Below are 24,147 nucleotides of genomic sequence, written 5' to 3'. Positions count from 1 at the left end.
CTCCCGTCTCGGTAACAAGGGGCCGGTTGTCCGCTCGCAGAGCCCCAGACGAGAGCCGTTGTGTGCAGCGTGTTTCGGGGGACGCCGCTTTTTCGGCCTGTGCGAGGTGTGGGGACTAGGGGGGGGGGGGGGGGGACGAGGGGGGAGCGTGGCTGCCAGGTGGGTCCGGCATGGGCTGGGGGGAGGTGGAAGCAGGCTCGGCCTCTCCCGTTCCCCCTCCCAGCCCGGCAGCCTCCGCGTGAACCCCGTGTGCGCGTGAAGCCCCGCATCCCCCCACCCATCACGCTCAATTCTGCGGGTTTGGGAGCTGGTGGGGGGAAAAATAATGAAAACAAAGCAAAACGAAAAAAACCCAACCCAACACAAATTTCAAAACGCGCAATCCATCCAAAATTATAACAGCAGCGGTAATCTGCGAAGCAGCAGCTCTTCAACGCGCCGTCGTGTAAATGCTGTTTGCTGCCGGCGTGGAATTGATTTCTTTTTCTTTCCCGGCGTAAAAGTAAAGCCGGGCGCCCGGCTGAGAACCGTCACCTTCTGGGCTAAAATCTCCCCGCCGGGACTCGCCCGTGGGCTGCCCCACGCCTGGCCCCGGCCCGGATTTCCCGGTGCTCCGTCCGCGTGGGGCGAGAGGGGAGGCATCGGCGGCCCGGGCCCAGCTCGGAGCGGCAGCGGTGCAGGGCCGGGTCCCTCGGGCTCCGGGAGGTGCTGTCGCCCGGCGGGCAGCCTCCCCGGGGCCGGCTTCGTGTGAGACAGCGAGCCTGGTTAAAGCTCCTGTCCTAGAGCTTGTCTGGGTACAGCCCCGCCGCCGGCTTTTCCCCGCTCTTTCCGAGGTCCCCTGACCCTCTAGAGCTGCTCCGAAACCCCGTAAGGGAGGATTCTCTTTTTTTTGAGGGGGGGACGACACACCAAAAATACCACAACCCACCAGACCCAAGCACGGCTTTGAGAGCTCTCCCAGTCCCTTCCCACCGGCCAACACCACCCCCGCCTCCACCTGCAAACGGGGCCGGGGGCAGCCAAAAGGAGCCCCCGAGGAAACCTCAGCTACCCACGGCAGATGGGTCCGGGGGAGAGCAGCCCCCCTCAGCACCCCCCCCCCGGGCACCAGCCCCCCCGTGTGAGCGGGCTCGTCCGGCTCCGCCGCCTCTTCCCGGGGCGGGGGGGACGGGGGACGACGGGACTGCGGCCGTCGGGAGGGTGAGGAGGAGGAGGGTGGCGAGCTGCGGGCAGCCTGGCGTGGCTGGTGCCCCTCCTGCTTTCCTCCGCGTCCCTCTCCCGCTCGGGGGTGCCGAGCGTAGTGCAGCGTTCTCGGGGAGACCTCTGCTCCCCGTCGGCCTCGCCGGCCTCTGCCCTCCGCGGAGCTGCCTCCTGCCTCTCCCACCCGAGAGCGGCAGCCAGGAGAATTCACCTGTCAGCAGAGACCTCGGCACAACTCGGGGGGGGGAAACTGCGGTTTGTCCCCGAGGAGGAAGGGGGGGGGAGGGAAGTAAACATATGATAAAAAAGCGGTCGGCAGGAGCGGCCGCGAGTGGGTCCCGGGGCGCCCGTGGGTGTGGAGCGGGGGGTCCCGGGCTGTGCCCGGGGAGCGCAGCGCGCAGGGAGCGGGGAGCAGACCGAGCGCTCCTCTGTGTCTCGGCGGGTTTTATTCAAAGAAGGGAAAGCCGAAAACTGCAGAAACTTGGCGACCCTGCTGTCAGCCAGGCGAAGTGGGTTTGCAGGCGGCGAATGAAGAAAGAGATCGCCTAGACCCCCGCTTATCGTTCCGGGTTGTTCTGAAATTTGGCGTGGTAAATACAAAATGCATGGCTTTTAACCCTGCCTGCGTTGTTCCAAGTTAGTAGCTGAGAAGGCAGAAGGGTCTCTAGCCGGGACTTTCCTCTTTGTTTGCGAGGGGAACCTGCTCTGTTCGAATTATTCGTCATAATTTCCCGTTTCCAAACAGCTCCACGGGGAGGCTCCGAAATGCATCAGGTCGGATCAGTGCCTGCGAAGAAGCGACGCCCAGAGCTGGGGGAAGATCAGGGACGATTTAAGTTCCCGATTCTCCTCCCCTCCGGGAACACTGGGGCCGGGATGGGTCTTGGGGGAGGGGGGACAGGCCCGGGGACAAGGGGCGTTCTGTTGCCTTAAGCCCGGGAAAGCTGCCGAAGCGTTTCTGCTCTGCCTGGTCTCCCCCTGCCACCCCGAAAACAGGAGGGACAGCAGTAATGTACGGGTCTTGGTCTGAGGGGCCGAAACAAGCGGGGGAGCAGTCGTGATAAAATGGAGGGAAAGTAGTGGCAGTTTTTTATAGTCCAAGTGTATAATCGGATTTTTTTTATCTCCTGATAGAAAGCAGATAAATTTATGAAGGGAGAGCTAAGAGAATAATTACAGGGTGAAGGTAGTTAAATTTTATTTCGAGTCCCAAAGGCAAAACCTGACATTTTATTGCAAACATCTGGAAGGCTTAAGAGACTGGCATGGTGTTTGTTTAAACACTAATAGAGATTTTTATTCTGTAAAACACAAACAAAGCCCATTTAAAAAACACTTGAGACTGTAAATATTTTGCGGTGGTTCAGTTCTCAAAGCCTGAGAAAACCGAGGGAAGGGGAGGAGGGTAACGAATCGACGGCATAATAGGGGTATAATTATGAATTAGTTAATAATACTCAGCAATACCGCTTGTGCAGACCATAAAAACAAATTGCGGGCGCATTTTTTTTCCGCAGTCGCAACAACTGACCCCGCGCAGCCCGGGAACATCACCTCGCTCGAGTTTCCAGGCGGCGACCCGTGCTCGCTTTCCGCTCGCCCCTCGGGAGAGCGCCGGCCTCGGAATCCGCCGCTCCGAGCTGAAGTCCGCCAGATCGCTCGCTCGCGTTACCGGCCACCCTTCAGCCCGCACCCACTGACTGGTTTTAACATTGTTTTCAATTACTAATTTTTGGGGAAAAAAAAAAAAAAAAAAGAAAAACAAAAAAAAAAGAATAAATCCCAGGGCTGGGTCTGGCGAAAGGACCCTGGGTGAGGTTTTCCTTGCTGCCGAGCAGGTCTGAAACTGGCTGGGCTCAGCCCCTGCGAGCAGCACATCTGGACGGCACTCCCGCCCCGCAGCCGGCTCCCCGTATTTCTCTTTTTTTTCCCCAAATATTTCCATATACAAACAGATATTTTCAGGCTCGCTCGGCGACAACTGGAAAGCGGGAGTGAATGATTTCTTTATAAAGCCCGGGGCCTGGCCCTGCGACCCTTGCTCCCGCCGCTTTATTCCAGGGAGCAGTTTCCTGGATTTAATGGGAGCTACCCCTGCGAGTGAGGGTCTGGAATAAAGACCAGGCGAAGGGACGCATTCATCTCTTGCGCCCGGGGTGTCAGAGTCGGATTTGAATCCGGATTAAGCCCAGGCCGACCCCAGACTCTCTCCGCGGGGAGCGGGGAGCGGGTCCCCAACACCGCCCCGGCTGCGGGGAGCCCCGGGGACCGGGAGCCGGCGGGCGCTGCGCCCGCCTTTGGCTCAGCGATTGATTTTGGTGCGAAGGCTGAACCGAAATCGTGTTCCTCCGGCTGGAGGAGCGCGGGGTTTCACTGGGCGAGCCCTCTCAGTGCGGGGGGCAGTCGTGGCTCTCCCCCCCCCCCCAATCCCCTTCCAATCCCCCAAGCCCCATCGCTCCCCTTTGCCCCCGGCGCACCCTCCCGTGCTCGGGGCCGCAGGGTCGCGACGAGGGCTTGCCCTTCCCCTCCGCTCGCACGGAGTAGCGGCGGGGCCTGCGTGTTTACGGCGGAGGGTGGGCGAGCTCTCTCAAACCTCCCGGGCACCGGCGCAGCGGCGGGGAGAAGGGAGAGGAGCGGGCCCGGCGTGCCCCCGCGCTCCCGGACACCGCTCCCGGCACGGCGGGGAGCTGCTCTCCCGACCCCGGCGGAAGGGTCCGTTCCCTGGGGGTCTGCCGGTTAGGGGCCGTGCGGGCGGGGAAGCTCCGCCGCGTCAGGGCTTGCTGCGGCGGAGGCTGTGTCCCGCTGCCCGGGCCGGGGGCGGGGGGAGAGGTGGGGGGGGGTCGGGCGCGGCTTGCAGACCCCGAGCGGCAGCGCGGAGAGCCCCCGGGAAGGAGACCCGAAAAGGGTCGGGGCTGCTATAAACTGTCGGCCCGTAAAACCACACTTAACACCGTGGAAAACGTATTTCTCAGCTCTTACATCAGCCCCCAAATTTCGTTTAAATCGCCCTGCCTTTCCAACAGCATTTCCTCTCGCTACAACGCTATAAATAATCCGCTGTTTTCTTGGGCTCTCTTTCTAAAATCTCCCTCCAGGTTCTTTAAAAGCCTTCCTCGGGGTCTGTCTCCCGGGCGGGTATTTCCGAGGCTTTCGGAAACAGGGAAACGGATTTTTTTGTTGTTGTTGTTTTTTGGGACACATTCCTTCGCCGGGGGAAGGACCCACAGCCGGAGGACCCGCTGGAAAGGCGTGTGCCCCCTCCGGGTCCCCGCTCGGCGGTCAGCCCCGCTGCCGGCTCCCTTCAAGCCCCTTCCCAGCGGGGCAGTGCCGGGGGCGGGGGACACGGGGACCCCCGGCGCTGAGCCCTCGGCCGGTGACCTGTCGGAGGCTCAAGAGGGGAGGGGAAAGGAGCGGCGGCGTCGGGGTGTGGGTGTGTAGGGAGGGCGATGCACAAAACCGGCTCCTCGGCCTAGGTAACAGGACTCCAGGTTTTACGGGATTTTCCGAAGAAAAGGCTTCTTTCTCGGTTTTCATCCAAAATCTCTTTCCATGCGTATGAACCCCGGCGGGCCGTTGTCACCCCCGGCGAAAGCCAGCGCTTTAGGCCGGGGAGAGGGGGCTGAAGGGCTCCGCAGACGTAGGCGCCGTGGGGTCACTCTGGTAGCTAAAGGAAGTGCCACCCTCCCCGTCCCCTTCGCTTGTGTCCGGCCCCACCGAAAAACCTCGCTCGAGAAAAATCCCGGTCTCCCCCGGCGCTGCTCGAAGCGGCTCTGACCCTTCGGGGAGCATCGGAGAAACACCAGCCCAAAATAATCCCCTCCTGAAATTTGGTGTGTGTCCTTGCCCGCTTTTCCACCCTGGCTCCATCCTTGTTAATTCCCTTCCTTTAGAATTATTTGTTGTTTATTATGAACCTGTATTCGATTCTCGGGATCGAATCAACCCCCGGCGGCTTTCCCCGCCGTGTTTTCCCTAGACGGCGTTTCGCTTGACTTGGCATATTTTTCCGCGGTCCCATCAGCTAATGAAAACACCCGGTGCTTCCTTCACCTTCTCAAACGCAGCCCTTGTTACTTCCCTTTCACTACGACCCCGCCGCTCCACGCACGCCCGAGCAGCGTGGGAGCAGCTGCGGACCCGCCTCAGCCGGGGGGGTTTCCTTGCAGCGTGGAGGGGCGAGCGGGAGTAAAACGCTGGGTATCATCCAGGCAACCGGCCGCGACCTGCGCCTGGCGGGTCTGTTCCCGCTGTAGCTGAAGCGGCAAAAAGAAGTGGGACAGGGGAAAAAAGAGTGTGTATAATTTTATGTATATATATATATATACATTTTATATATATATGTATATATATATAATGCCCCTTCCCAAAAAGGCGCTCCCCTGCCCGGGGGAGTCCAGGTCTACCCGCCACGCTGCCGGCGCCAGCCCACGCCGCCCGCTCAGCCCCGCAGCCCCACGGACACGCATCGTTTTGAAGCGAAACTTCAACACCCCCCCCCCCGGTTTCGAGACGGTGCTGTCGCCGGACCAAACACCGATTCCGCCGGCAAGCGCGAGTCATACATGGCATGGGTGACGTTCCGAAAAACACCCCCGAGTGGCAAAGCCCCCCTCGGGTGCTTCGCGTGGGGATTAGCGAGCAGCAGCCACCGGGTAGCCTGGGTGCGGGAGTTGTTACCTCGCTGCGTTTAGAGCTATGGGGTTTCCTAAGGGCTCCCCGTTCTCCAAAGAGTTAATTCTCCCGGCCGGTGCTCCAGGACTCAGATGGCCAAAATTCCTCGCCCTGCAGCCCGGGTGTCCCTCCCCTCCCCATTGGGTCGAGCTTTTGGGTCTCTCCCGATCTCTCCCTCCTATTGGCCGGGCACAGGGGTTTTTTTTTCTTTTCTTTTCTTTTTTTTTTTCTCCTTGACAGGCGCACGCAGCCTGCCTAACTCTTGGAAGGAAAAAAAAAAAAAAAAAAAAAATCCCAGAAGTTTGGATCAATCAGAGAGAGACAGAAGGAAAGGGGAGAAGGAAAAAAAAAAAAAAAAAAGATGAAATCCAGCCTGCAGCCCCTCTGAGCAAGTGCTGGGGACCTGGGCTGAGCACACCCTCCCGGCTCTGCCTCCGGAGTATCCGCTGCTCATGTAGTGCCTTCAGGAGACTGAGGGCTGGTTCTTCTGGGGGTGCAGCTGGGGAGGGGTGGGGGCAGCGAGAGGCGAGAGGCTCTGCCTCTGGTCCCCGAGCTCCGCGCTCCCCGCCGCTGGCCGCTCGTCCGCCCGAGGCTCTGGGCTGGGGGAGAAGATGAGCGAGAGGCGAAGATCGGCCGTGGCCCTCAGCTCCCGAGCGCACGCTTTCTCGGTAGAAGCCTTGATTGGGACAAATAAAAAGAGGAAACTGCGAGACTGGGAGGACAAGGGTCTGGATTTGTCCATGGAAAGCCTCAGCCCCAATGGCCAGCTAGGGGACAACGAAGACCCGACCCAGTGCCTGGACCTCAACCCTGGTCAGTGCAGCTCCTCGCTCTTCGGGACCCCCCAGCCCCGCTCCCTCCCGGCCGGGAGCTGCCCGCCGGGACCGCGGAGCCGGGCAGGGGGGCAGCGCGTCCCGGAAAACACGCGGGAAGGGGTGGCAGAGGAAAAGGGAGGCGGGGGGGGTTTGCGGAGATTCCTCGGGCTTTAATTTTTTTTTTTTTTTCTCTTTATGGGGACTGTTCTCCTACTCACTGCGGCTCTTTCCCCCACAACTCCGCGATCTCCCGGGAGGGAACGGCGTCTCCTCCCCGCTTCTTCCTTCTCCCTCTCTCCTCCCTCTCCGTGCCCGCCGGTCGCGATAGTCCTTTCCGGGTGTGTCGGGACACGGGTTTCGCTTTGCCCCGCAGCTTCCCGGCCACCGCGGAGGTGCCGTGCGGGTCGGGGGCGAAGGACTGGAGCACGGCACTCCCACCTCTCTCCTCTTCCGCGGAGAGACACCCACCCACGCCCCGCCACCAGCTCCCACCCGAGACCTCCACGGGCCGCGGGCGGGCACAGCCCGGCAGCGAGGGGCTTGGGGCCCGATCCCCCCCCCCGGGATCGGGCCCGCCGGGGCTCAGCAGCGCGGCTTCGCTCGGCGCCCGGGGCGCTGCTCCCGGCGGGGAAAACGGGGGAAAACCGGGGAAACGGGGGAAACCGGCCCCGGCCCGGAGCAGGGGCAGCGGCTGCGGGGGGCTCCGAGGAGTGAGGCCCCCACCGCCGGGCCTGGCGCCTCCCGGGACCGGGGCGTTGGGAGCAGCGCCGGGACCGCGGCCCCTCGGTCGGCTGCGGGGCGTCCGGGGAGGCGGAGAGCTTAAAACTTTAGACTTTAATTTGTTTGTTTGTTCTTGATCTGAAAGGGAGCCGGTAGCTCAGAGTGATCGTTTCCCTCCAGCGAAGCCCTCGGTCTTGCTCTTGTCCCCCCGCCCGTTTCGCCCCGGCCCAAAGCGACGGGTCCGCAACAGCCGGTGCGGGCCCGCGGCGACCCCGAGGGGTGGAAACCCCGCTGCCCCCGCTGCCCCCGCTGCCCTCCGCCCCCGCTGCCCCCCTGCCCCCGCGCCCTTCCCGCCGCCCCCCGCCCCGCTCCCCGGCGTCCTGAAACGGGACCGACGGGGCGACCCCGCTCTCACGATTGCGTTGTCCCGAAAAAACGAATTTTAGGTAATTTCTCTGTGCTTTTTCTTTTAATATTCGTGTGGGGGGGAAAGGTGGCCCCGTAAGAGAAAGGGCAGAAATTTCCACTCGCGCCCAGTCCATTCCGCTGCACTTGGGGAGGAAAACACCTTTTTTATTTTTTTTTTTTTTGCGTCACGTTCCCCGAATTGTCGATAAACACCAGATGCTCAAACCTCAGCGTTTAAAATCCAAACGAACAAACAAAAAACCAACCAACCGACCAAATAACCAAACGAAAACAAGGAGACAGAATTAGAGATCGAGATGTAAATAATATCTGCTGTAAAAAAAAAAAAAAAAAAAAAAAAAAAAAATCTGTTAAGTGTTTTTGAAGGGAGCGAAAGACCGGGAACTCCGGAGACCTCGCCCCGCTCCGCTCTCAAGGAACCACGTTTCAGTTTGCCTGTGGCAGCAGCAGCCCTTCCCGCTGCTCAGGATCCTAAGGAGAAGTAGGTAAAACCAGCTGCTGGGACCTCTTTCTCAGCGGGCTGACGGGCGTAAAGGAGAGGGGACAGAAGGGATCAAAATATCAAGCACTAAAAAAGTAGCTCACGATTCCCGAGTCTTCCCCGTTCAAAATAATAAATATGCGAACGAAAGGGCAAAAATCTTCTTTCCAATAACAGGGCAGATATATGCAGCAGTCTTCGTTTTTCGAACAGTTTCTCATTAATTTTTAGCCACAATAGGATATGTTTTTGCACCGTCTAGAAGTTTAATTTGCCCACTTCTCCTTGAATTGGCAATAAAAAACTGGAAAACTCCCCTTGCGCCAGACTGGAGAGCGGGAGAGGATGGCTGCTAATGCCTGAAACCTTAGAAAGCAAACGTGATGTTTTTCATAAAGCAAAGGAAATCAAGAACAGTTTGAGAAATCATTTTTAGGAGGTTGATAGACTTTAAATAAAGTCCGCGGCTGTAATTTGCGCAGTCACTTCATTAAACCCAAATCCTCCGCGGTGTACCTTTGCTGCTGGGTGAAAATTGATTAGCGGCTATATAACGGCCACCAAATTCCATCTTTACAAGGACCAATTAAGAACAAACTTTACACCTGAAGTATTTTAAACTCGCCAAATCTCCAGTGATATGGGGGGGAAAAAAAGTCAGAAAAGGGAGTTTTTACAGCGTCCCAAAGGTTCAAAACTCAAAGCGTAGAAAATAGCCCAGGGCTGCTCCTTCTGCTGCGGACGATATCGGTGCGGGGGTGCTTACAGAGAGGCCCCGAATATTGCGGTATGCCCCGGGACGCGGAGTCTCGGCTTTGCGCGTGATCACGGAAATCGGCCCGGCCCGATTTATCGACCTCTCCGCGTAAAACCCCTCGATTTCAGCTGCAAGGAGGCTCTGAACGGCCGAAATCCGTTGGCCGCGGGGAACCGAGCGCGGCTTCGCTCCCCGCTTCGCAGCTCTGCTCCCGTAGCCGGGTACCGGGGTTTCTCCCGCGCCAGTGGGCCGCGTCTCGCGGGGATTTCCCTCTCCGTCCCCACGCGAGTGGCGCTGGGCCCCCCTGGGAGGGGCTCGGGGGGGGTGGTTGGTGTCTGCGTGGGGGCCCCGCTCCGCTCCCGGCGTGGGGGCTTCGCGGCTCCTCGTTTCCCCGCTTCGTCCGAATCCCTCGCCCCTCGCGTGCGGTTCTCCAGCCGTGCCCAAACCTTCGGGCGACAGCGCTGGGACCCCGAGTCGCCCCGAGTCCCTCCCCGCCGCCGCGCCTTCCCGGGAGAGCCCCGGGGGTCGGGGGATGTGCGGATGGGGGGGGTGACGTGGGGTACAGGTGAGGAGAGGCGGCGGACGGATCGCCCAGGTTTGCGAAAAATCTCCGCCGAGCACCCAAGGTTATTTGTGCCGCAGCCGCGAATTTCGTCGCCGGAGCTAACGCGCGGTTTTACAAGGCTCGTTTAAAAGAGGGGGGGGGGGGTGTGTGTGTATGTGTTGGGTAAAGCTGGGTTTTAATCACGTGCGGGTTTTAATTACGAAGCCGTGAAAAGGAATTCGGGCATTACGGCAGCTCCCCCCCCCCCCGCCCACTCGGGGCCGGCCGCGGGGCTCGGCGGAGCCCCCCTCCCCCGCCCCGCGCCCTCCGCCGGCCCTGGCCCTCGCCGCCGCGGCGGGGAGCAGGAGGAGGGGGCGGCGGGAGCCCCCCCGTCCCCTTGGCGCGGTGGGCTCCGGAGACACAGTGGGCTCGGGCGTCCGTCGGGTACGCGGAAAGCTGGCGGGGGGCCCAGCCGTTGCCCCCCTCGATGTATATTATATATTATTCACCGTCGTTTGCAGCGGTGGCTCCGGCCGGCCCGTCCCTCTGCCCTCCCAGGGGCGCAGGGACACACCGAGACAGCGCCGGGCGCGCTCCTCCGAAGCTGGAGACGGGGTTGTTGGGGTTTTTTTTGGGGGGGGGGACACACACACGTCTCCCCGCGGGGGGTTTCCCCCCGCCGAAACACGGCCGCCGCCTTAGGCGGTCCGGTCGCTACACGGAGAGGCCGGGCAAAACGGCGCGGCCACACATTTACAATTTCTCGGCTTCGGGCCGGTCGTGTTCTCCTCAAAGAAACGCGCTGGCGAGTTTGCAAACGAATTTTGCCAGCGCGGTCTTCATGTCACACATCCCCTCAGTGTTTTTGATTGCTTATATTAAAAATACACTCGCCAGCTAAAACGAACAAACAAACGACAAACCAAAACAAAAGAAAACGAGATATTGTGGAGAGTTTTATTTTTGTCCGTCCGCAAAGACTTTGCACTACGGATTGTTTTTCGTTCCACACGTTTTTCTGAGGCAACGCTAAGGAGCCACTGCGGGACTTCGCAGTGAGAGAACACCGCCCGGCACACGCTCGGAGACCTGCGAAGCGTTGGTTACAGCTGCTGGTCCGTAAGATGAAGATCCGATAGCTTGACAGAGCCTTCCGTGGCTGGCGAGACCGAAGCCCCCGTCCCTTCCTCCACAGCGGGGAGTTCTCCTGCGTGCCCCTGGGAGGTGGCAGGAACCCCGCACCACCGGGGCTGCGGGAGCCCTGTGGCCCGCCGACACTCAAAGGGGCAAGTGGATTTTAAGACCCGGAGAAGTACAGTTGATAATACCTGTTTTGGGGTTTTTGTATTTTTTTTTTTTTTTGTACCGCTGCTCTGAATGCTCATATTGATGAAGTCCCCTTTTTTGAGCAGCGGCTGTCAAACCCGTGAGCGGGGAGTGATTTATTTTGGTTCCAGGTGTAGTCTCTCACTTCAGCTTTTGTTCGAGTGCTCGGTGGATAGGACTAGGGTTTCAAGAGCTGGCAGAGAAGTTTTTCTCGTCTCTTTCTTGAGGTAGGGCGAACTGGTGCATGCTACCCTTTGTGTGGTCCTTGAGGCTCGCCGGTGAGCAGTGCTCTGTTACAATGAGGTGTGGGACAGAGAGCATCAGCTTTGCCGCTGGCAGAAGCGCTTGGGACTGGGATTTATTGCTGCAATGTCTTTCTAACAAAAGTGTGTGTGACTGGGATTGTATGAATTCATTCCACCTGCTGGATCACCAGTTTGCCTCCCAAAGAGGGGATACCGAGCTCAGATCCATTGCTTACTTGTGTATGCGATGGAAGGAAACGCCAAACTCTGCCCCTCGTAATGCCTCTGCTCCACCAGTGCTCTGGCTGCAGAGCCGATGCTCTCGCCCATGGCAGAGGAGGCAGTTGTGGGACGCAGATGGAGCTGCCCCGGTGAGAGCCGGGAATGTCCCGTGGGACTCGGGAGAGGGCTGCTTTGGTCCAGTTCGTACAGCTCTGACCTTGGAGCCGGAGGAGACAGAGAGTGAGAAGGATTTGTCTCTGCGGTGATACGCATCTTACTGAATTGGTGAAATCCTGCTGCTGGGTTTGTGGAACTCTTCCTGCAGAGAGGTGAATTGCTCACGCTGTATGAAGAGGGCAGGTAACAGAATAACAGAGACAAATCTCCCAGAGCAGCAGAGTATTAGAAAAAAGGCAGTGTGTCAAACAATGCCTTCCTTTCTTCCCTGCGTATTTTAAATCTGCAGCACTTTTTATGCAGGTTTGTTCTATCTGCTGGGAAGGGGAAAGCTGCTATTTCAAAAGACATTTCTTGCCTTTGACAAGAACTTTGGGAGAATCCAAAAAGCTTCTGTTACAAGCAAAAGTCAAGTAATTCCTTACAAACCATCAATCACTTCTCCCTCCTCCCACTTGGGACTGAGCGCCTGTATCAAATATCAGCCCAGCTCGCCTCTCCTCAGGCAGAAGTGTCCTGCGTTATCTGTATCTGCCTTTTAGGAAAACTGATGCTTTTTTCAGATGGAAAAGTTGGAAGATGTCTTCCAACAGTGCTACATTCAGGAAAGAGAATTCGCGTTGTTTTGCAGCGCAGTTGGTGCCACTTAAGTTACCTCTGTTTACACAGATCACTGTCCCTGTTTTAGTCAGTTGGATTCCTGTATGAATCTTTGCTTGCAGTCTTGTGTCTTCAAAGGTTCAAGTGTGGGTTTGTTTTTTTTTAACTTATCTTGCTGCCTTCTCATCTAGATTAATAAGCTTACACTAGTTTAAAAAAGTGTATTAAAATCAGTCCGAGAGAACTTGGAAAATTCCTGGATATATTGAGACTGGCTCATATGGCATTTACATCAGTTTATGTTGCAAGTAAAATCTCTTGAAGTGTGATTTAAATCACCCCAAGTGTCCATATTGAGATCTGTAGTTTACACTGGTGGTGTAAAATCAAGTTCCGTTGAAAGAAGCTGAAGTTTTCTAAAACTGACAAAGTTTCAGAGATGAACAGAGTCTCCCCGAGAGGCTGAGCCTGTTGATGGAGTTACAGGATTTTGTGCTACCCCCTAGCTCTCTGGCATCCTCCTGAATAATACAATTCTTTTGCAGTAATGGAATGGGAAGTTATGGAAGCAAAGGCAGGGTGAGTACATGCGCAAATGGTCAGTAGCTGTCAGCTCGGGAGCTGGGGGGCTCCTTTGGGAAGAGCAGCAGCGGGCACCTGGGTGTGCAGGGAAACGCAGGCGAAGAGGGGCTTCCCAGCCTTCCAGTGCCTAATCCTGCCCAGAGCAGCTCTGCATAGCGGGGCGTTGGAAGACTGGGCTTTTCTGGATGCTTATTCGAACTAGAGTTTCCACAGGCAGAGGATATTGTGCGCCAGTGCTGAGACGTTTTTATTTTCAGAGAAAAAAATGATGTAGCTGCTTAATTCCAGTACTGGTGAAGATCGGTTATGATTCCAACCTTTCTGCCTGCGAAGTGTCTGCTGTCTCAAAACACACTGCCATTGCATTTCTTGTGGTGAAAGCTGTAGCGTGCTTTGGTGAGAAGGGCTAGGGAAAGATAACATGGTGTTATGGTAAAATGAAATTAAAATATCTTTGAAAGCAGATTAAGAAATTTTAAAGCTCAGAGAGGAAATGTAGTGATGATTCAAATTCTAGCAACAATATTTATGCTGGGGGCATCTTTTAATTGTGTGTTCCGTAAGATCAGAAAACAATGAATTAGTAAATCAGTCCATGAAGTGACAAAAGCACTTCTTACAATAATATTTAGAATAATATTTCCATATACCATTTGTTCAGTTGAGTTATTGATTCAACAGTATTGTGAAGACGGTGAAAGGATTGTCCAAGTCAAACCCCTGCGACAGTCGTTTGTCCGATGTTTGCTGTTTGTTTGCAAATGCAAACTTACATTTGCTAGAGGGAAGGCTGCACCTAGCAAATGTCTTAGGCCAACACATACCGATTCGCAGCAACAGAGGAATTCAGAAGAGGATTTTTGATTTGGGGATTGAGCAGAAATAAAGTGAAGACGGTGAGGAGGCATTTAGGTTTGTTTGAATAAAAGCTTTTTTTTTTTTTTTTACTTTACTGAGAAACTGGGAAAATTAAGTTTCTGCCATCCTTTAAGTATTTATTTCTGTATTATCAAGCTACCTCATGTGTTCAAGTTATGCAACCATTTAAAAAACAGATCCCCAAACCTCCTTGTTTAAATTAGTTTAAATTTTTTTTTAAATAAATCGTAAAATGAATTTACAATTTTAAAAATAAGGCCTTTTGATTTAGATAATAATGAAATCAAGCATTTGGACATTCAAACCTTCTTCCCAATTTTTCTTCTTTTAACAATGAAAGTTATCTGCCAAATTCTGCAGGATTTCATAAATAAGTTTTCATTTCTCCAAAACTCTATTTTCTTGGTCAATTCATGATATATATACTAAAAAAGAAAAAAATTTCAGCTAAACTCTTGCATAGTAGAATTCAATCCCTGTCGCAGTGGACCGTTTCCCTGCACTGCATCTGCACCTGCTCATTCTTCTTAAGGATTTTGGGTTTTGGGAAGGAGATCTTCCAGTATTGTTCAGTGACTGTTTTCAGCAGTGTCCACACATGTAGCTCTTGGACAGGAGCTTGGGAAGAAATCATTGCCAACCACCTTTAAAAGAACCGATTTACAGTTTTTAAAGAGTACTTAACCAACTGGTTAAGAACTGAAGCAAATCATATTAATAATCAGCACATTCATGTGAATGCAGCCACAGCAAAAATTGGTTGAAAATCAGCGGGCCAGGGCACACAAGATAATTATGAATGACTTACAGTTCCTTGACTTCACTCAGGGGCTGGAGGGACAAGATGCTCTATTGGCTAGCATTAACATTTTCCCCATGACCAATGAATTGGCAAAAGCAAGCCTCTACTTTTAGAACCTTCAGGAAAGAGAGAACTCCCTGATCAGAAATCCACCCCAGAACTAAAGGGAAAACTGAAGACGTTAGAGTGTCTTTTTGCATTCAATGAGAGTGGAGAACTGTGCATTGTCCACTTCTTAGGAAGCTGCACCAGTTAACAGCAGTATCCCTAAAGAAGATACCAACAGTGCTGACTGACTGTGTGGATGCTTACGGACAGAAAATAATACTAAGGAGAACATGTCATAACATTTAGAAATGTGTGGTGTGTATGAGGAGTAGGTTAGGGAGTATTCAAAAATAGGTTCTTGTTGTTTTATCCCTGAAATGCCTGTGCATCAGTTCTGTAAGTTTGAGTTTGCTGTGGAAGAAGGGACCTTGGGAAGAGATGGAGAGATTCATTGATGGACTTTTTTTTTCACCTACTTGCCATGCTGGATTGTCTTCAATCCCGCTCAGAGGATCCTATTAAAAGGTCAGTTATTAAAAGTTCGTTGGTCTTGTTGTCATCACTTCTACAGGCATCACTTAGTTTGACAAAGAAATTACCCCAGCGCTGCCCTGTCATCCCTCTTTCAGCTTTGCAAGTAGATGCACTTTGCGCAGAAAAAATGCAAATGTATTTTTATTGTCCTTTAAGCAGTCTTTCTCATCAGGGTGAAAAAATAGTAGAAGACCCTTTGAGCATTCCCTTGCACCCTCTGAGACCTTAATGGAAGCACTCCCACTGGCTATTTCAAAAAGCAGACTTTGGCCTTGAGGTTGTACTGCTGCTGCCTTAAATTGTAATAAAATACCATGCCATAATTGGGATTGGCAATCCGAAATTTTTAGTTGACGTATTGTCTTGCACAGATGTGTGTTGCCCCTGATTTTGTTCTTTTACTTACCAGGTGTCTGCAAAGTCAGAAAAGAAAGACATAGGAAGTGTCGTATGACGCCGCAAAGTACAGTAACACGCAGGCTGTGTGGCAGCACGCTTACGGGGCAGCAGCTAAAACAGGGCCTGATTCTGCGAGGTGCTGAGCATCTGCATTTCAAAGGACTTTATGGTGCTGCTTTTCAAGGGGGCAGCTTTTGTCACCATATTTTCAGTGACGTTGAGAACTTGTAATTGCCACGGAGATCTTGACCTCTCGCTCGATTTCTGCTCTGAGATGCCCTAAACAGAGAGTGATGGCCAGAAAGTAGCCTCCCCCTCAGCACAACTGTCAGGACTGGAATGATTTTGGCTTACGTAAGGGGATTTCTTTTTCATCTGCTGGAATACTGTGTCAGTCTGTACGAGTAAAATTATCATGACAGTGGGGTTAATGCCCGAGTGATCACTTTTATGCCATGGAAGGATCATGTTTTCCTCTGCGCTTCAGTTATCCCGCAAATGCCTGATAGTGGGAAAACTACCAAGCTGGATCAGATACAGGTTTCTGGTTTATGCCGGTCTTCACAATTTCTAAGTGCTCCTGCCTTTTTATTGCATAATACAACAAAACAGTGCTCCATACAAGGCGACGAGGCTGTTATTTTTAAACCGAGATGTTGTTTTTTACTTCAGAAAACTTAATCTTTTTATGCCAGAAGGTTGTAGAAAGCTGGGAAAATACAGGATACAGCACATGGCCGTGGGTGCCTAATGGTTTTTATTTTGCTCCAGAATTTAAAAGATAAATAGAAGATTTATTATTGTAGGATTTGGGGGTTTCCTGTGCCAGGCTCCTTGGAGCAAATAAAAAAAGTCTTCATTTACCATCAAACAGCCCTAGCAAAGTCTCCATCTGCCTAGCGGCAAACCAGTCACATTATTCACTTCAATGCTCGGGAGTGTTACCCACATAAGACTGTAACATCACAGTTCTGTTATGCAGGTCCCTGCAACGCTGACGGAGCGGCAGAAAGCCTGCACTGCCCCGTTAGAGACTGCTCGGATTCTTCTGTACGTCGTAATTCTGTTTGTTCCATAACTCAGGAAATTGTGCCTGGGCTGGGGAAAGGGAGGGCAGCTGTGGAGGTGGCTAGCAGTGTGCTGTTGCAGAAATGGACAATAATTAATAGCTTTTGTGAAAATACAGTCATATAATGCAACTTCAGGAAAAAACTTCCCCTTCTGCTTCTTGGAATGAAAGATTCGATTGTTAAGCGGCGGTTTAATAAGAGTATTTCGAGACTGATTGCTCAAGTTCCATTAAGGTGCTAAGCATCATTTATCCAGGGTAATTCAGGAATAATTGATTTAGAAAAAATGGAGAGAGGCTTGACTGAATACATACAGGGCACACGAGTGAGTAATCCCATGTGGTTACAGCCTTTAACGAAAAAGAGCGCAACCCCAAAAGGAGATGGAAACCTTCTGAGGCATTTGTTGCCTCTCTCCTTTTGCCGTGTCAGATGCCCCGCATCTGGTTGTGCTCTGGACTGGGATGTCACTGGTCTTGTGTAGGTGCTGGCTTATCCTTGGGCTGAGAAATGGCAGAGGAATAACAAATTGAGGATAGGAGTGCTGCGCCTCAGCCTGGATGAGGACTGGGTGCCCCACGTTGCTCTGAGCAGCTCCCTTGGTGGGGACAAGGGACGTCACGCACCAGTGAGCGGATCAGGTCACCGCCGTGTTGGCTTCGTTTTTGCATTTTGGGTCAGATGTGTACATTGCTGTCCTGGGGATGAAATGATGGTGAAAGCAGGAAAAGACAAGTTAATAGGGGCAAAAGGAGTAGAAAAGCAGGCAGAAATGGGGACTGCTGTTGGGAAGCAGAGAGGAGAAGGAGGCAGGAAAGGGGGTGGTTCAGGGCTTCATTTCCTACCCACCAGCTGCTCGCGGCACGAGGAGGAATCAGAAACTATTTTCAGACTTTCTTCCTGCATCTGGGTACCCTCCTGTTCGTGTTCCCCCCCCAAATAATGAGCGACATGGTTCCTACAAATGAAATATACTGTTCAAAATAGTTTATGAAGGCAACTTAGTAAATTATACCAGACGAACACAGAATCATTTGGTATAGCTTAGATATGACAGAGGCCTGGGGGATAAAGGGGAAAACTTTTCAAACAAGCAGAAGCTTTCAGGAAAAAGAACAGGGTTTCTGCCTGTGGTCTTTGTTCTCCGTGATTTGATGTGAAAAAATCAGGAATTTCAGGAAAAGTTATAAAGACTCTTCCAGACGAAAAATTTTCTCTTACAGTGAACTCCATAGGATTTTGTAGAATAATATTTAAAATCCTGTTTGCTGCTTTTGCGGCTTTTATTCAGGCCTTCAGCCTTTTTACAATCAATATATGTTACACGTGGTGTTGTTTTAAGTTTATTTTATTATGCAGTTGCATTGGCTGTACTTTATATAAAAATCAGGTATTTCAGTGCCTTATATTATTGATATTTAAATTGTCAGTATGCAGAAGTTTTTTATGTGCCTGAGAGAGCTGGTTAGTCATTATTGCAATGAGTGTGGTTATTTATTATATAGGTATACCTAGAGGCAATTTCTGATTGCTAATTAAATTACGCACAGCACATTTCTTACAGTTCAGGAAGTAGTTAAACTTGACTTATGATTATCAGCTACTAGAGATCATTCAGTCTTCCCCCTCTACTCGAATTCTTACTTGTTATTTTGTTTATTTGTGTGTTTTTCCTGGGGCTGTGGGTGGAGGGAAGACGGAGGCAGCTTGTCTGCACTGCAGCAAAATTTTTGGAAATGTCACTCTGACTAGGGCCACATAATTTAGATGAATAACTATGAATAGTAGAAATGGTTTCTTATTACAATTATTTGTAGTCAAATATTGATTCGTGAACTGACCCTTAATCATTTTATTTATGAATATTCAGACAATTGCTGAGTATTCATGAAAAGACAGTCCTGAATTAAAATAGAAATAATTGCGTCGTAGTTGCTATTCTCTGTAGCATTGACGCAGTGATGCTTGCTGTGCGGATAAATGGGAGGAAAACGCTTATTATTAAGATGGTCATCTAATGAAGTGTATGCTAGTTATTTTGTATTTCTTTCCTGAAAAATAAGTGTGCTTCTTTTTTAGCCTTTTTCCCCTATTTCTGCTTGCTTTTTTTTGTACTCCACATTCACAGTTGTAGTATTTTTGACTCACCTGAGTCATGACTTTTCTCCTGTAAATCAGGATGCCTATCTAGCTTTATTTCTGAAGCAAGAGATGATTCATGGGTAGCACTTGGGCTGTCGCACATACTGAGGCTGTTGACTCTTTGGGATAGCCTGATGATCTCCTTTGCTTAGGCTTAACAGTACTGTGGAGCGTCAATCCACATCCAGGGCTTCAGGACATTACAGTTGTACAAAGAATAATATTTTAAAGGTGTTGCTGGTTAGTCACCTTCCTTAATAAGACAACATTTACACCAACCGTTTACACTGCGGTTGGCTAAATTTTTTCCCATGTGTATACTACGATGCGATCTTCATTTCGTGTGCCAGACCGCTTCTTTGAGCACAGTAGGTCAAATGCTCTTAACTCTTCCCTGGTATCTCCGCCATAAGGAGTACAGGGACTTCAACCAGGATTTGTCATTATTTTACTTCTGGTCTGAGTTTGACATAATTTAATAATAAATTCAAAAGGATGCTCAACGATATTGGAGTAGGAACTCAAAATCTCAATGCAATGAAACCCCTAAATGAAGAATGAAGAAATACTGCAAGTTTTGTGAAGTAGTACAGAGATCTTGTGTTGTTTCAGTGCACAATGAATTACAGGTGAAATCTCCATTTTATAAAGGAATATTTTGTGAAAAAAATCAGAAATTCCTGAGATGTTTACTCTTGCTCTCTCTAAGATGTTGGGGGAAAACAGTGTTTTTCTTGTACATCTTAAAAATAAACACGGGAACAGAAAGCAGTAATTTCTCACTTTTGGGTGCAGAGAGCAATCTGAAGCTGAGGGCTTAGTCTGCAGAGTTTTCAGAGCAATTAAAAATAACATGATTCCCAGTTCAAATTGTTGGCTTGAGATACATCCTGATTTAGTACGGATAGCACAGGAATCAGTCAGTGGTGAAGTCCCTTACACTAGGGATTTTCAAAACTGGAGATCTAACAGTTTAATTTTCTTCAGTTAATTTCTGGCTACCCTACCATAAATATAATAGTGTTTTTTTTTATGAGGACATGACTTTCAAATGTTATTGTAAAATATTTGTTTCCTTTGTTTCTCTTCAGAAACCTATATGGGGCCAGATTCAGCAAGTAGCTGAGAACTCTAGCCTATCCTGTCACTGTATTTAAACAAAAGCTTATCAGTGACAAGGACTTTCACCAAATATCTTATATCCTCCATTTTTAGTGAATGTAGTCCTCCCTCTGTTTATTTTATTTTTGTTCTAGGATTTCTTTTCTTTAAGAACTGGGCATTTTTTTCAGGGAAGAAATTCCCGCTGCTCTTACCAGTTCAGAAAAAGCGACTCTGTAATATTGAGCAGCAAAAAATTTGGGTTTAAATACAATTTTTCTTGCTATGTATTTTCCCCACATTCTGTGCATGTGTAAGTCTCTCTATATAGATAGGTTTATAATACGTACATGTATATATTATACTAAAAATATTTTGGATCGATTTTTTTTCAGAAGACTGTAGCCTGCAATCTTTTTCTAGGATGATTAAAATCCTGAATTTAAACAATAAACATATTTTAAGTGTTATAGAAATATAAATCTTTTCCATTGCTGTTTTGCACTTACAGCTTGCTATGGCAACAAATGATACCAGTATTATGTTTGATGGCTAGAATTAAGAGAATCGTGCTCTGCAAGAGGTTTCAGGCATTTGGTAATGAAAGCTACTTTCATTTTGCAATGGAATTTAAACACCTGTTTTTGTATAGGGCAGCAAATAATGTCTTATTTTAATGGAAGAAGCCTTGTCTTATGCATCCATTTATCCAATTAAGTTTGCAGCAAGTACTTAATGTTCAGGAGGTGAAGGCAGAAATGTCTGCTGTCTTTGGTGAGAGCCACTCGACAACAAATGCATTCCCGTTTATCCAGCAGATATATTTGTGGCAGCAAGGGTTTCCCTCCAGGCAAAAGTGGAGGTGAAATGCTCTCTTAGAAGGGCAATTCAAAAAATTCCCTGTGTTAAACAGAAGTGCAAAAAACTCTTTTAATGAAAGACAGATTGCCAGCATTTGCCTGAGATTATCACTCTGCTACACTGAAGCAGAGCCGTCGAAATTCCTGCATCATTTACATCCCATGAGCAAAGCAAGGGCAAAAGCTGGAGGGAGAATATTCAATAGCATGGGAGCAAACAGCTGTGAAGAAGAAAAAGCTGAACTTTCAGTCGCAAAAGAAAATAATAGTTTAGTATAAGCCAAACCAAGCAAACCGTGGGCTGTGCCATGCCATGAATCCTTAAAGGGACACTCTCAACTCTGATTTAAAAAAAGCTGTTCCGGTCTGAAATCCTTCAGTTTCTGTCAGTGTTTGCTTTAAATACTCTAGCTGGCATTTAAAAATGTGTAACACTTTAATTTTTGTTTCTGGGATCTTTCCTTCTTTGTGTTTGCAAAGGTGGTTTCTGTTAGCCAGTTTCCTCCTTGCTATCTGAGGCCCTGATCCTGCCAAAATGTGTTCATGTCCTTTATTGCAACGAGTCTCCCACCAAAATCCCTCCCAGCAGGAAAGGTGAGCTCACATTTATGTGTTTGTAGGATCAGCGCCTAATTGTAGGGGAAGTGGAAACTGCACAGAGTTCTGTCCATGGCACAAAGTAAGCAATAGAGAATGTGTAATAAAATACATTTCTTTCATACTTCAATTACAGAAATGCTAGATGTGATGTGTAACTCTAGTAAGGACAGACCCTTCAATTTTTCATGTTACAAGCGTACAGTTTTAAGCAGAAATAGCTGTTAATATAGCATGTATTGAAATTGTTGTAGTTGTGAGGTGAGGAATCAGGTTCTTTATTTTCATTCTGTATTTTCCTATCAATATAAAACTTTCAAGCCCTTTTGTTGCTTGCCTTTGAACTCCAGTGGGACTTTGATTTTATTTCCCTGGGGCATGATCTTGTTTTGCATATTTAGCAGTTCTGATGGTAGAACTTCAGATAAGTTCATTTAGAAATTGCAGTGTTTATTAAGTCACCTTTTACAGTGGCAACATGAGACAGAATGTTAAACAAAATGAAATTGTGACCCCTCGTGTGTCCTTCTTCAGAAAAATAGTCTCACTGAAGTAACTGGGAGCTGGAAAATATATTGGATGCAATTTACACATTTACTTGAACCTAAAAGCTTAAACTGCTTTTGAAACTAAAAAAAATTGGTTTGCTTAAATAATTTATGTGCTTTCACAAATGCCATCAAGATTTAAAGAATGATACTGGCATGCATGGACATAATTTAAAAAAAATAGTCTAGCCATAGCATGCTAGAGCTGGTTGAGATAAAGACTGCAAGCCTGCTGCCATGGTACAGAGCAAGTAAAATCACTGCACACCCCTCTATCAGACCCAACATGAAGAACGGGAGGGAACAATAGCAGGCTGAGCTGTTAGGTGAGAAATTATCTTTCTTTCTGGGTACCAACCTGAGAGAAACGCTGGGGAAAGGTGTTTTACTGTTACTCAGTTTTTGGACTTCAGCTGCAGGAAAGTTGTGGAGAGGCAATCTTTATTTCTTGTTCTCTCTTCTTGCACACTGGTGCAGCTATTTTACTGAGACCCATTTGCAGAGCACAGGCAAGGTGTTGGTATTTAGATCCTGTAAAATAAAATACAAATGAATGACTGTATAGCAGTGTTTCAGGAAGATTTTATAAAGCTTTCCACTCCAAAGACCTAGTTTTGCTCTTCTTCTGGGCCCCGAACATTTGATGATGTTTAAAGGGTATTTTGGTGAAAGAAGCAAGCTTCTTGCGAGCAGCTGCACAAATGACTTGTATTATGTCCTGAGGACCTCATCACAGAAATGGTAGTTCCTCTTGCCCTTTCCACAGTGACAGTATCCTGTTGTTTATCAGCATTTTTCAGCTCCACATACTTTTCCCCGAATATCCCACAATATCCCAATTTCTGTTCCAACACTTCTACCACAGCCAGCCAGCCAGATTTTCTTCGTCCGGCTCCTGTTTTGGGGTGTTCTGCCTGGACGAACACACAGATCAAGTAGCCAAGAGAGCCTCTTAGTTGGGGGTGCTAATTTGTTCAGCCATTGATTTTCACAGAATTTGTGGAAGTTTAATTCCTTTGAAATCTCTATCCCTCTGTCAAAGTTGGTTCAAGCTTACCAGTGAGTCAATTTGGATCAGTGAGTCCAGAATATTATGAGGAAAGGGAGAATTGACCAGCTGATGACCTCCTGAGAGCCTAATTTCCTGAGAAATATAGCTAAAAAGTTTGACACACAGACAGACAATCTATCCCCACACATTTTATACCCCAGTGTTCAAAGAGGATTCTTTAGGCTAGAGTTATTTTCTATGCTTATGAAAGGACGGTGAAAAAATAATACTCCACACTTTCACATGGTTTTTGTCATTTGTATAGTTTCATTCTTCAACTTTCAGATCTGAGTGCCACTTTAGGAAAAACCCCAACTGCACAATGCTTATGCACTTGCTGCTAAAAGGCACTGATCCTCCATGCTCTTTTGTTCCTGGCACAGGTCTTTTAAATACAAGATTTCCTCTCCCTTCTCACAGTATTTGCTAAGTAGACAAATAGCTAAGCAGTGTGATTAGCGAACAAATCAGTAATTAAAGATACAAGCAGAATGTCAAAACTCAAAACTACCAGTTTAGAGACTCTGCAGGTTCACGCAGAAGTCCGTGCGATGGTTTGTAGGTTTGCTTGGCAGCTTGGTTTAAAGGAAATTGTGCTTCCTGATGGCAAGGGCAGAGGGGTGCCGACTGAAGGGAGCTGGGCTTGGCCCCAAGTCCTGCTACTTACCTCCTGCGTGACCTTAAGCCAGACTCAGGCCGTATTGGTTTTGATCCTGTTCATTTTGTTTCAGTCAGTGTTTGAGCATTCGATCAATGACAAATAAACCCCTGTGCGTGTGAGAACCATTATCTGATGCCTAAAGTGTACTCAAATATAGCGAAATAAAGCATACCATTTGAATTCAAAGCTTCAGTTTTAACAAGTTCAGTCTGCTAAACCGCATTTTTTAAACACTTTGGGCTTTTATGAACATGATTTTACTCATTTGATTTTTCCATAAGGAGATTTGAGTTGTTACACGTTCAGCTGATGTACTATAACATTACTTTAATGCTGACTCTGACAAACCATTCAGGAGCAGTTTCCTGGAGATCGCTGTGCCTTTGCCACATTCAGGACCCTTGGGTTGTTTTAGAAGTCCTGACAACTCAGAAGGAAATATTTCCCCTTATTTGGTAATTGTTAACAGTTTTCTAATGATAATTAATATAGAATTAACCTTTCATAACTTTTTTTTCAGTGGTTTGATATAAATAGTTACATCCTATGAGTGAAAATCTCCCTGGCAGGGAAACCTAGATTAAGAATCCATTTACCACATAAGACTAATTTAAACCCCATATTAAGGGTTTAGTATAGTTTGTTGGCTCTTGTGTGGAACATTGGGTATGAATTTCGCCAGAATA

The 24,147-nt window shown here is 49.5% G+C and overlaps 1 protein-coding gene across 1 annotated transcript in view; it reads left to right on the top strand.

The window, feature by feature from the left end:
* Window positions 1-6,166: 6,166 nt before the first annotated feature.
* The window catches only part of TBX15 (T-box transcription factor 15), a 102,444-nt gene continuing 84,463 nt past the window's right edge, over window positions 6,167-24,147 (top strand). The window contains exon 1 of the mRNA XM_009941506.2: window positions 6,167-6,684. Coding sequence (XP_009939808.2) covers window positions 6,483-6,684 — 202 coding nt within the window. The 5' untranslated portion in view covers window positions 6,167-6,482. The remainder of the gene's footprint in view (window positions 6,685-24,147) is intronic.

This window comes from Opisthocomus hoazin, chromosome 1, assembly GCF_030867145.1.
Source record: "Opisthocomus hoazin isolate bOpiHoa1 chromosome 1, bOpiHoa1.hap1, whole genome shotgun sequence".
NCBI lineage: Eukaryota > Metazoa > Chordata > Aves > Opisthocomiformes > Opisthocomidae > Opisthocomus > Opisthocomus hoazin.
Note: the sequence above shows the minus strand (reverse complement) of the source record. Positions and strands in the feature narration are given on the sequence as shown.